Source organism: Tamandua tetradactyla, chromosome 16 (genome assembly GCF_023851605.1).
Source record: "Tamandua tetradactyla isolate mTamTet1 chromosome 16, mTamTet1.pri, whole genome shotgun sequence".
NCBI lineage: Eukaryota > Metazoa > Chordata > Mammalia > Pilosa > Myrmecophagidae > Tamandua > Tamandua tetradactyla.
In genome coordinates this window covers 69,101,787-69,113,930 of record NC_135342.1, presented here as the reverse complement: position 1 = coordinate 69,113,930, position 12,144 = coordinate 69,101,787, and the positions used below count along the sequence as shown (strand labels likewise).

The window sequence follows — 12,144 nt, the reverse complement described above, 5'->3', positions numbered from 1 at the left end:
AGCAGGGGATCAGAGAACTGAATGACAATATGAAGTGCACAAATATACGTGTTGTGGGTGTCCCAGAAGGAGAAGAGAAGGGAAAAGAGGAGAAAAACTAATGGAAGAAATTATCACTGAAAATTTCCCAACTCTTATGAAAGACCTAAATTTACAGATCCAAGAAGTGCAGCGCACTCCAAAGAGAATAGACCCAAATAGGCGTTCTCCAAGACACTTACTAGTTAGAATGTCAGAGGTCAAAGAGAAAGAGAGGATCTTGAAAGCAGCAAGAGAAAAACAATCTGTCACATACAAGGGAAACCCAATAAGACTATGTGTAGATTTCTCAGCAGAAACCATGGAAGCTAGAAGACAGTGGGATGATATATTTAAATTACTAAAAGAGAAAAACTGCCAACCAAGACTTCTATATCCAGAAAAATTGTCCTTCAAAAATGAAGGAGAAATTAAAACATTTATAGACAAAAAGTCACTGAGAGAATTTGTGACCAAGAGACCAGCTCTGCAAGAAATACTAAAGGGAGCACTAGAGTCAGATACGAAAAGACAGAAGAGAGAGGTATGGAGTAAAGTGTAGAAAGAAGGAAAATCAGATATGATATATATAATACAAAAGCCAAAATGGTAGAGGAAAATATTATCCAAACAGTAATAACACTAAAAGTTAATGGACTGAATTTCCCAATCAAAAGACATAGACTGGCAGAATGGATTATGACCCAGCAATACCACTGCTAGGTATCTACTCAAAGGACTTAAGGGCAAAGACACAGACGGACATTTGCACACCAGTGTTTATAGCAGCATTATCTACAATTGCAAAGAGATGGAAACAGCCAAAATGTCCATCAACAGACGAGTGGCTAAACTGTGGCGTATACCTACGATGGAATATTATGCAGCTTTAAGACAGACTAAACTTACGAAGCATGTAATAACATGGATGGACCTAGAGAACATTATGCTGAGTGAGTCTAGCCAAAAACTAAAGAACAAATACTGTATGGTCCCACTGATGTGAACCGACATTCGAGAATCAGCTTGGAATATATCATTGGTAACAGAGACCAGCAGGAGTTAGAAACAGGGTAAGATAATGGGTAATTGGAGCTGAAGGGATACAGACTGTGCAACAGGACTAGATACAAAAACTCAAAAATGGACAGCACAATAATACCTAAGTGTAATGTAACTATGTTGGAACACTGAATGAAGCTGCACCTGAAATATAGTTTTTTGTTTGTTTGTTTGTTTGTATCTTTTGTTTTTGTTTTTTTCTTTTTCCTTTTTATATATATATATTTTTATTAGTATTATTATTTTAATTCTCTTCTCTATGTTAACATTCTATATCTTTTTCTGCTGTTTTGCTAGTTCTTTTCCTAAATCGATGCAAATGTACTAAGAAATGATGGTCATACATCTATGTGATGATACTAAGAATTACTGAGTGCATGTGTAGAATGGAATGATTTCTAAATGTTGTGTTAATTTCTTTTCTTTTTTTTTGATTAATAAAAAAAAAAAAAAAGAATCTATGGTGACAAAGAGTTAAGACTCCCCCCAGGAACAAAGCTTTGGGTCACATCACCAGGTAAATCACCAAGACTTGCTGAGGTGCTAGCTGAGGCTAAAGGAAAGTCCAAATAGATAGTACAGTCCTGAGAGCAGCTGAATGATAGGCCTGCCATTCATCCCACTAACTTCCCTCTTCTGAGTCTACTTCTCTGAAGGAGAGGCCCTGGGGAGCTATGGAGTGGTTGCTCACCAAAGTTGTGAAGAGAAATAAATCTCAGGCACAGGGGTGGGACATAGTGGTCATGAAAATATGCCTCTGAGATCCTCAACAGCAGGGAGTATGACCGATGGCCTCAGCTGCTGTGCTCTGAAATACATCTCTGCATTCACTCTGAGATTTCTTCCCAAGAACTGTGCTCTCCAGTGACTGCCTGTCATGGACATGCAAAGGTAGGTCCATTCCTAGGGCTTTACTGACAGGTGCCAGTTTGGGGACTCCCTGACAGCCTTGATGAAACATCTTAGAATTGAGATTCAGTCTAAGGTGCTTCTACCCAACCTTTCTTGCTTCCTTCTCCTTCACACAGTATTGGACCTAAATCTTAGTCTCATGGCTGTCTCAGCCCACCTTGACTCCCCATTTTTGTTACAGGCATTAATACTATTAAGTGTCTTGTATATCTAATCCTGTCTTGGAGTCTATCTCTCAGAAAACCCAGACTAATCCATCAGGATAACACAGCATGCAAATGGAACCCAGCATCCTAGGCTGGTTCCCCTAATCACAATGTTATCTCCAGAGCAGGGAGCACCTGGGAGATGTTCAGAAAATAGCTGCTGATTGAATGAAAGAATATAAAAGGGATATGTTGACAAGGGATTAATTTCACCAGGGGAAACTTCAGAAAGGGTGAGACTTTTGAGAAAGGCATTAAAGGATAAAAAGCATTTTAAGAGTTCAAATGTTAATGAGTCAATATTACCTTTATTTGATCTTAAAACCTTCGCTATGGCAAAAGTTAGGAATTACCAAAGGAAAGATACAGTCACACACCAGAGCAACAGTTGCCAAAGAACAGTAGGGACCAGTTCCAGACCCCAGCAACTTGTTGGGGAAAGCGTATTCCTGTGCATCATAATACGAAAAATTTTAAAAATTGTTCCAGATGATTCAGGCTGCACAGTCAAATTAGGAACGGGATTCCTGCAGTTTGAAAGCTGCAGTGCCCCCAGGTGGGAAAGATAGTAAGAAGTGAGGAAAAATAAATACTCACCAATCACCTCTTTTCACCTTTCCTGCCCAAATTGTGAGGGAGAGGGCAAATAAAGGGCTTCAAGGAAATATGAAACTTTCAGCAACAGAGTAACAGGAGGAGGCAGCTTGATAATTCAGTAGGTCTTCATCAATCGCCTTCTGTATATCCAACATCAGGCTGAGGGAGCACTGTGAGGGAATGAGGAACTAAAAGCCCTGCTTTTGCTAGTTCTTGCTTAGAGATTATATTATGCCCTGCTGAAAACCCTCTAAAGGCTTCCCATTGTGATTAGGGTTCAATAGACTTAAACCTAATCCAATTGTTTTCAGTTTACCTTATTTGGTCTTTGTTAGTTTATTTCCCCACTCCCCCCTTTTTTACCTTTCTTTGGATTCATTGAGTGCTTTCTATTCCAGTTTTTTTCCTCTCTTCTCTGAGCTTTACATTTGTACATTCATATATTATTCTTTTAGTGTTTACCCTGGACTCTAGAGCCTAGATACTACAATATGTATTATTGATTACATACTACAGGATTCATGTATTTTACTCTGCCATATGATATGAATTCCTAGTTGCTGTTGTTTAAGATAATTACTATTAAATTTTCCACATATTTATCTTTTATTGTGCCCTTTAGTCTTTCCTAAGGGTCGCATGCTTTTGAGATCATTTTCCTTCAGCCTGAAATAGTGCACATCTGCTAGCAGTGAACTTTCTCAGATTTTGTTTAGCTGAAAAGTCTTTATTCCACCTTTCTTTTTAAATGGCTCGATTGTATTTAAAAATTTTTTTATTGATATAAAATTCACCACTTTAACCTTTTTAAATTGTACAATTCAATAGTTTTTAGTGTGTTTAAAATGTTGTGGGCGGGCCACGGTGGCTCAGCAGGCAAGAACGCTTGCCTGCCATGCCAGAGGACCTGGGTTCGATTCCCGGTGCCTGCCCATGTGGGAAAAAAAAAAAATGTTGTGCAACCATCACCTTTATCTAATTCCAGAATATCTCTATCACTTCAAAAGGAAATCCCATACTGCCCAATTCTCCCCATTCCAATCCCTTGGTAACCACTAATCTCCTTTTTGTCTTTGCAGATTTGTCTATTTTGGCATTTCATGTAAATGAAATCATACATGTGGCCTTTTTTCATTTATTTCAATATTTTCAAGTTTCATCCATGTTGTAGCATGAATCAGTACTTCATTCCTTTTTATGAGTGAGTAATATTTCATCATATGGACATATCACATTTTATCCATTAAGTTGTTGATGGACATTTGGTAACAAGTTTTTGTGTGAATGTATGTTTTCAGTTTCTTGGTTATACACCGAGGAGTTGAAATGCTTGCTTATGTGGTAACTCTGTTTAATTTTTTTTTCATTTTATGTGAATTTTATTTAAAAAACTGTAAAGAATTATAACACTCTAGTAACTTATATGCACACTGAAGTGTTTTGGGCTGAATGAAGCATACTATGAATGTATTAAAATGCATTTACTTTGAAATGCATTAAAAACATGAGAGGGATTGATGGTAGTTTAGGACAATTGATAGTCAGGGCCATAAAAAAATAAGTAAAGCAACTATAATAAAATGAGAAAATAATCTATAGTAGAACCTAGGTGGTATTCATTGTATATCTGTTTAATTTTGAGGAATTGTTTTCCACAAAAGTTGCACCACTTTACATCCTCACCTGCAATGTGTATTTCAATTTCTCCACATCCTCAAGCACTTCTTTTCCTTGTATTTTTTTAAAATTACAGCCATCCTAGTGAGTGTGAAGTGGTAGCTTTAGATTTTGATTTGCAGTGACTAATTATCTTAAGCATGTATTCATGTGTTTATTGACACTTTATGTATCATCTTTGGAGAAATGTCTATTCAAACTCTTTGCCCAAGTTTTATTTATTTATTTTAGAAAAGTTGTAGGTTTACAGAAAAATCATGCAGAAAATACAGTTCCCATATACCCTCCCCCTTTATTAACACCTTGCATTAGTATGCTATATTTGCTATCTTTGATGAAAGAATATAATTATAATTATTATAATTGTACTACTATTATTATTATTGTACTGTTATAATTGTTCTATTAGCCCATTATTTACATTAGGCTTCATTCTGTTGACAGTTCTATTGTATTTTTTCAAATGTATTCTAGTAATGTATACACAACCTAAAACTTCCTCACTTAGGAAAGGTGTTTTTTGTTTGTTTGTTTGTTTTAATTAGAGATTGTAGGTTTACCGAAAAATCATAAGAAAATAACAGTTCCCATATACCACCCTATTATTATATGGGGGGAGGTGCATGAGCCAGGAATTGAACCTGGGTCTCCCACATGGGGCAGGTGAGCATTCTACCACTGAACCACCCATGCACCATAAAAAAAAATTTTTTTTTAATTCTGTTCGTATATATACATACATGATACATACAACCAAAAATTTCCCTTTTTAACCACATTCAAATATATAATTTGGTGTTGTTAATTACATTCACAAAGGTGTGATACCATTACCACCATCCAATACCAGAACTTTTCCATCATTCCAAATAGAAACTGTACAATTTATGCATTAACTCCCCCTTTCCTACTCTCACCCCTGCCTCTAGTGACCTATCTAGTTTCTGACTCTATGAATTTGCTTATTCTAATTGTTTTATATCAGTGAGATCATACAATATTAGTCCTTTTCTGGCTTATTTCACTCAACATGATGTCTTCCAGACTCATCCATGTTGTTATATGTATCAGAACTTCACTCCCTTTCACAGCTGAATAATATTCCATGATATGTATATACAACATTTTGAGAGACCGTGCTGGTTTGAAACTATTATGTACCCCAGAAAAGCCATGTCCATTAATCCTCATTCAATATTACTGGGTGTAATCTTTCTTACTGTTTGCATGGAGATGTGACCCACCCAGTTGCGGGTGGTTACTTTGATTAGATGGTTCCTGTGGACTTGTGTCTCCACCCATTCAAGGTAGGGTTGCTTACTGGAGCCCTTTAAGAGGGAACCATTTTGGAAAAGGCTTTAGAGCCACGAGAGCCACCAGAGCCGACAGAGCCAACAGAACAGACAGAGCCTCAGGGAAGCTGTTGAAAATTCCTGGAGAGAAAACTGGCACACATCAATGTGTGCTTTTCCAGATGAGAGAGAAACCCTGAACATCATTAGCCTTCTATGGTAGTCAGATTCAGTTGTCAACTTGATCAGGTGAAGATGCCTAGTTATATTGCTGTGGACATGAGCTGATGGCATGTGAACCTCATCTGTTCCTGATTGCATTTGCAGTCAGTTAGTAGGCGTGCCTGCTGCAATGAATGATGTTTGAGTTAATTGGCTGGTTAATTAGCTTAAATGAGAGAGCTCAACGTAGTACAGGCCAAGTAGCTCAGCATACCTCATCTCAGCACTCGCAGCTCAGCCCAGGTCTTTGGAGATGCAGAAAGGAATCACCCCAGGGAAAGTTGTTGGAACCCAGAGGCCTGGAGAGAAGGTCAGCAGAGATCACCCTGTGCCATCCCATGTAAGAAAGAACCTCAGTTGAAAGTTAGCCACCTTTCCTCTGAAGAACTAACGAAATAAATTCCCCTTTTATTAAGGCAATCCATCTCTGGTGTGTCGCATTCTGGCAGCTAGTAAAGTAGAACAGTATCTTTATCAGGATGCCTTACTTTGGACATTTTCATAGCCTTGCCTTAATTTGGACATTTTCACAGCTTTAGAACTGTAAACTTGCAACTTAATAAATTCCCCTTTTAAAAAGTGTTTCTGTTTGAGGTAAATCATACTCTGGCAGCTTGCAAACTAGAACAGGGACAAAAGATGCAAAAGTTACAAAGATCAAGTAGCAAATTGGCAGAAGAAAGTCCTGATTCTCAGTAGTTACTTCAGAAGAAAATGGATTAGATTTTCCAATCAAAATGCAGCAATTGGCACAATGGATTAAAAAGTATGACTCAATTATATGCTGTTTACAGGAGTCACGCCTTAAATCAAAGACACAAGTAGGTTTAAAATGAGAAGATGGAAAGAAATATACTGTGCAAATATTAAACAAAAGAGAGCTGGGTCAGCTATACTAATATCAGATTAAAGATAGACTTTCAGTCAAAAATTGTTTTGTGGGACAAAGAAGGTCACTATATATTTGTGCCAGTTTGAATCTGTGGTGGACCCCAGAAAAACCATGTCCTTTAATCCTCATTCAGTATTGCTGGGTGGGAACATTTTGATTGTTTCCACTGAGATGTGACCCACCAGGTTGTGGGTGGTAACTTTTGATTAGATGATTTCCATGCAGGTGTGTCTCCATCCATTGAAGGTGGAATTGCTTACTAGAATCCTTTAAAAGAGGAAACATTTTGGAGAGAGTCCCTTTTGTAGAGCCATGAGAAAGCCAGCAGGTGCCACCATGTTTGGCGCATGTCCTTCCAGCTGAGAGAGAAACACTGAACATCATCGACCTTCTTGAACCAAGGTATCTTTCCCTGGATGCCTTAAATTGGACATTTCTATAGACTCGTTTTAATTGGGACATTTTCTCAGCCTTAGAACTGTAAACTAGCAACTTATTAAATTCCCCCTTTCAGAAGCCATTCCATTTCTAGTATATTGCATTCAGGCAGCTAGCACACTCCAACAATATTAATAAATAAATCAATTCAACAAGAAGACATAACAACCATATATGTGCACCTAATGGTAGAGTCCCAAAATGTCTGAGGAAAATATTGACAGGTTTGAAGGGAGAAATAGACAGTTCTATATTAATAGGAGGAGATTTCCATATACCACTTTCAACAATGGATGGGCCATCTAGACAGAAGAGCAAAAAGGAAATAGAAGACTCGCGCGTTATAAACCACCTAACCTAACATACTTAGATAGAACATGTCACCAAACAACAGCAGAATACACATTCCTCTGTAGTGCACGGGGATCATTTTCCAGGATAGATCGTATATTTGGTCACAAAACAAGTCTTACTTAAATTCAAAAATATTGAAATCATGCAGTGTGTCTTTGCCCAAGTTTTAATTGGGTTATTTGTCCTTTTATTATTCAGTTGTAAAAGTTCTTTATATATTTTGGATACTAGGCTTAGCAGTTATGTGGTAATTCTAAAATTCAACTTTTTGTAAAAGATGTTGTTTATAACAAAAATTATTTTTAATAAAATAGTTCCCCTTATTTTAATAAACGTTTCCCCCCTTATTTTATTAAAGTTTATTTACAAACACTCTATACCTACCAAGCATGCTTCACAATTTTTGACAATGCTGGACCAGGTAGATACAAAAATGTAGAGGCTCTGGTAGGTAACCTCCAAGGTTACATTTCTTCTTGTAGGGAGAGTAGTAGTGGATCACCTTGATGCCACTAAGGCATGTTTTAGGCTTTGTTCTATAATAGTTTTACCCATTTTCCAGGGCAAGGTCCTGACTCCTAACGTGTTTTCTTTTTTCAGAGCCTTTACTCCTTAGGGTGTAACCCTTCTAGGAGCTCAACTGAAAGCCCAGCGTATTTACATAGGCTTCTGTACCTCAGCAGGGTTTACATTCTACCCGCTGTCTCTCCAGCATTTGCTGGGCTGCTGCACTCTGCTGAATTTATTAATTTCATGGCTATTGTTTTCTTCTGAATTTTTTTGGAATCTCACCCTGTGCATGCGCTGTTTAGGACTCAGTCAATGACTTGAAATCTGTCATAGATTTTTGGCTTTTTCGCTGTGGTTTTCTCCTTTTCAGTATTTTGATTCTTATGTCCTAATTTCTCTGGGATCCTTGAACTCCTACTTGTGTCTCTTTACTCCAAAGAAAATTGCTGTCTTCTCGTGGGCTCTATTCTTCTCAACCACAATTTGAACAGTACACTTGGAGAAAATTCTGGGCTGGAGCACCCCTATGTACTTCCCGTTTCTCAAGAATTGTACCCCTTCATTTCCCTACTGCATTGTTTGCTTTCTAATAACTTACAAAGGATGTCTTATTGTTGGTTTTTTTTTCCAGTGGAGATACATACTGTTAGTCATGATTGGAATCAGAAGCTTCCCCAATTATATATATATATATATATATATGGCATTCGGGACCCTATATGATCTGACCCCTGGTTAATTCTCTGACTGCGTTCTTCTACTTCCTTATTCCCTAATTTCAATACAGCCACAGAGACCTTCGCTCTGAATGCTGAACATGCCAAGTTTATTCCCATCTTGAACTTGTTAACTGCTTGGAACACTTTAGATCCAATTCTTTACATGGTTGCCATCTATATGCCAAATGGCTCTTAGCTCAATTATCATTTAGACAGCTTTCCCTAGCTACTTTCAAAGTACCCCAGTCACACCACTTATATGTTATTTTCTTCATTGAACTTATTATATGAAATGATCTTGCTCTTTGTTTACATTTAAGCCAGATCTTGAACAATTTCTGGCATACACACACAACAAATGCTGAACAAATTATCTACTGAATGAATGAATTAGGGAAGTGAATATCAGGAAACAAAGATTATAATAAAGGGTAAAATGAATTCCAACTTTGTATGAGAGAGTATATTTTATATCGAAAAGTTAGTGAGGTGAGGATACCCAAGATAAGTCAGCTGTCTTCCCACTAGCTTGGGAGCTTGTGCCTTGTGTAAAGTCTAGGTTTGCCCGACACACAGCCTGAGCTGGCCAGGTTCCCAGATTTCTCTTGGTTTCTTGCTTCTTGATCACTGTGATTTCAAGATAGGCATATGTACTCCTCCCTATCTCCAGAGGAAATCTGTGGCTGGGCATAGGGTTTTTTCAGAGCAAGCTGAGAGATAACTGCTGGCTTCTCTGAGCAGACTGGCAATTTCTAGGCTTAAACTTGCTTAAAATAATCACCCACTTGCTTGCCTCACTGAAACCTATCTACAGGTTTAGCAATGAACATGTATGTTTATCTGGTCTATCCTCTTAGTCAAAGTTTAAGGTTGATAGCAGCCTCAGGAATATTTTGTGCTGTAAGCAGTGGTGGTGGTTGGTACAGATGTCAGCATGTTCTCATTCCCAGAGACAAGTGTCAACAACAGTGGACAGGTTGTGCCCCCAGAATATTCTCAGTCTCAGAGGCTCCTTTTGGGGTCTCTGAACACCTACCAGACTTCTCAGGTTCTGGTTACGCCTGGTCTGGATTTGACAGCTCATTGTGGGTCAGGACAGCAGAAGCTCCATCTTTTAACAGGGATCACATGCTCTCAGTACTGCCTAGGTTCTATATGGGCATGCACTTTCTTTGCAAAGTGGGATAAAAGTGCATCATGGTGATGGGAAGACCTAAGAATTGTGGCCTCACACTATGTGCTGGCTGGCAGAATTAATTTCTGTTCAGAATTGTTCGCAATTCTGTGCCATTCCTTTGTCGAATGAGAACCACCCCCAGGCCTGATGCATGGCTCAAATGACACAATGGATGTGAAGACACTTTGGGAAGATGTCATCTCTCCTAAGGAGGGGGGACACTAGGGTGAGGTAAAACAACCAATCTCTGCCTAAGATGCTGCTACCTGTAGGACAGCAAGAACAGTAAAAGACATATTCAAGCCCTAACCTCCAGTTCCATGAATGTGACTCTATTTGAAAATAGGCTCTTTGCAGATGTTGTTAGTTAAGATGAGGCCAAACCGATCTACGGTGGGCTCTGATTGAAAATGACTGGTGTCCTCATAAGAAAAGGGAATTGGATACAAAGAGATGAGGGAACAGCATGGATTGCCAGCAAGGCACCGGAAACCAGGAGAAAGGCATGGACAGATTTTTGTCTACAGTCTTCAGACCGAGCATGACCCTGCCAAACAGATTCCAAAATTCTAGCCTCCAGAATTGTGACACCATAAATTTCTGTTATTTTAAGCTGCCAGTCTGTGGTACTTCGTCAAGGCGACTTCAGTAAATTAAGACAGTCCTCAAAGATTTATTTTCTTTTCAACTTTTAAACATTAGATTAAATTTTGGATCAGGTGAAAAACATGAGATTGAGAGAAGTTAAAGGACTTGCCGAGGCTGCCGAAAAGCGAGAATTATAAATTACGTCTTTCCTGATGTCGGAAACTGAGCTCTTAACTTTATTCAATGTTGCCTCGTTCTCTGGGAGGAGGTTTTTGAAGCAGATGTAAGCAAAGAGAGATGTCAGAAGAGGATCTTCGGTTCTGGAAAATGCCTGACTGTATAGGCTAACTGTATAAAGTTAACCTCCACACAAAGTTTTGGGGTTTTATCAAGTCATTGAACCGGCGACATATACTACCGGCCACCTTGGTTGCGGTAACCACAATTCTTCCTTCTTCAGTGACAACTAAGGGAATTAGGCAAAACCGCCCTACAACAGGCTTTTCAAGGAACACCAACAACCACGAAGGTAAAGAGCGCCGTTTTTCCGTCGACGCGTCCCTGCGCGTGGGACATTTCCAGCACAGAAGCCTCCCTAGCCCGGCTCCCAGCTCGCAGGTCCGAACCGGCCGGGGAGGGGCCGGGATGGGCTACGGCGGCCCACGCCCTGCGGCTCCGCCCCCTCATTTAAATACGTGGCGCCGGCTGGTGCGTCGAGCTCGCCGCGGATCCAAGATGGCGGCGTGTGGACGTGTACGGAGGATGTTCCGCTTGTCGGCGGCGCTGCAGCTGCTGCTGTTGGCCGCGGCTGGGGCCGAGAAACTCCTAGGCCAGGGCGGCCACAACCAGGGCCAGGGGCCGGGATCCAACTTTGGGTCCTACGTAGTGCAGCCAGGAGGCGGCGGTCCGGCCGGTCAGCAACTACCCCAGCTCCCTCAAGCATCTCAGCTCCAGCACCAGCAACACCAGCAGCAGCAACCGCCTCAGCCACCGCAGCAACCTTTCCCGGCTGGTGGGCCTCCGGCTCGGCGGGGCGGAGCGGGGCCCGGTGGGCCTGGCGGGGGCTGGAAGCTGGCGGAGGAAGAGTCCTGCAGGGAGGACGTGACCCGTGTGTGCCCTAAGCACACCTGGAGCAACAACCTGGCGGTGCTCGAGTGCCTGCAGGACGTAAGAGAGGTGAGAAGGCGGGACGAGGCAGAGAGGCTAGGCCTGGTGCGGGCCCAAGGGTGTAGCCGGCCTTGGAAGCCGCTGACGCCGGTCGGCTGCTTCTCTGTTTGTCTCTGTGCAGCACTCCTTCCCTCCCTGCCTCTCGCTCCCCGACGCATTTGAACAAGAGGATCCCTCCCCAACCCCTTCATTCCACGTCTCCTTTTCGGTTCTTGGTGGAGGTTCAAGGACCCAACCCAGCTCTTGCACCTATAGACGAAGTCTAGAGCGTGTTTGTGTTTGTTCCTGCCTTTTGTATGATGTTCAGTGCTCT

General features: G+C 40.6%; 1 protein-coding gene across 1 annotated transcript in view; it reads left to right on the top strand.

Moving 5' to 3' along the window:
* The first annotated feature begins 11,373 nt into the window (after positions 1-11,373).
* The window catches only part of GLG1 (golgi glycoprotein 1), a 259,115-nt gene continuing 258,344 nt past the window's right edge, over positions 11,374-12,144 (top strand). The window contains exon 1 of the mRNA XM_077133013.1: positions 11,374-11,840. Coding sequence (XP_076989128.1) covers positions 11,400-11,840 — 441 coding nt within the window. The 5' untranslated portion in view covers positions 11,374-11,399. The remainder of the gene's footprint in view (positions 11,841-12,144) is intronic.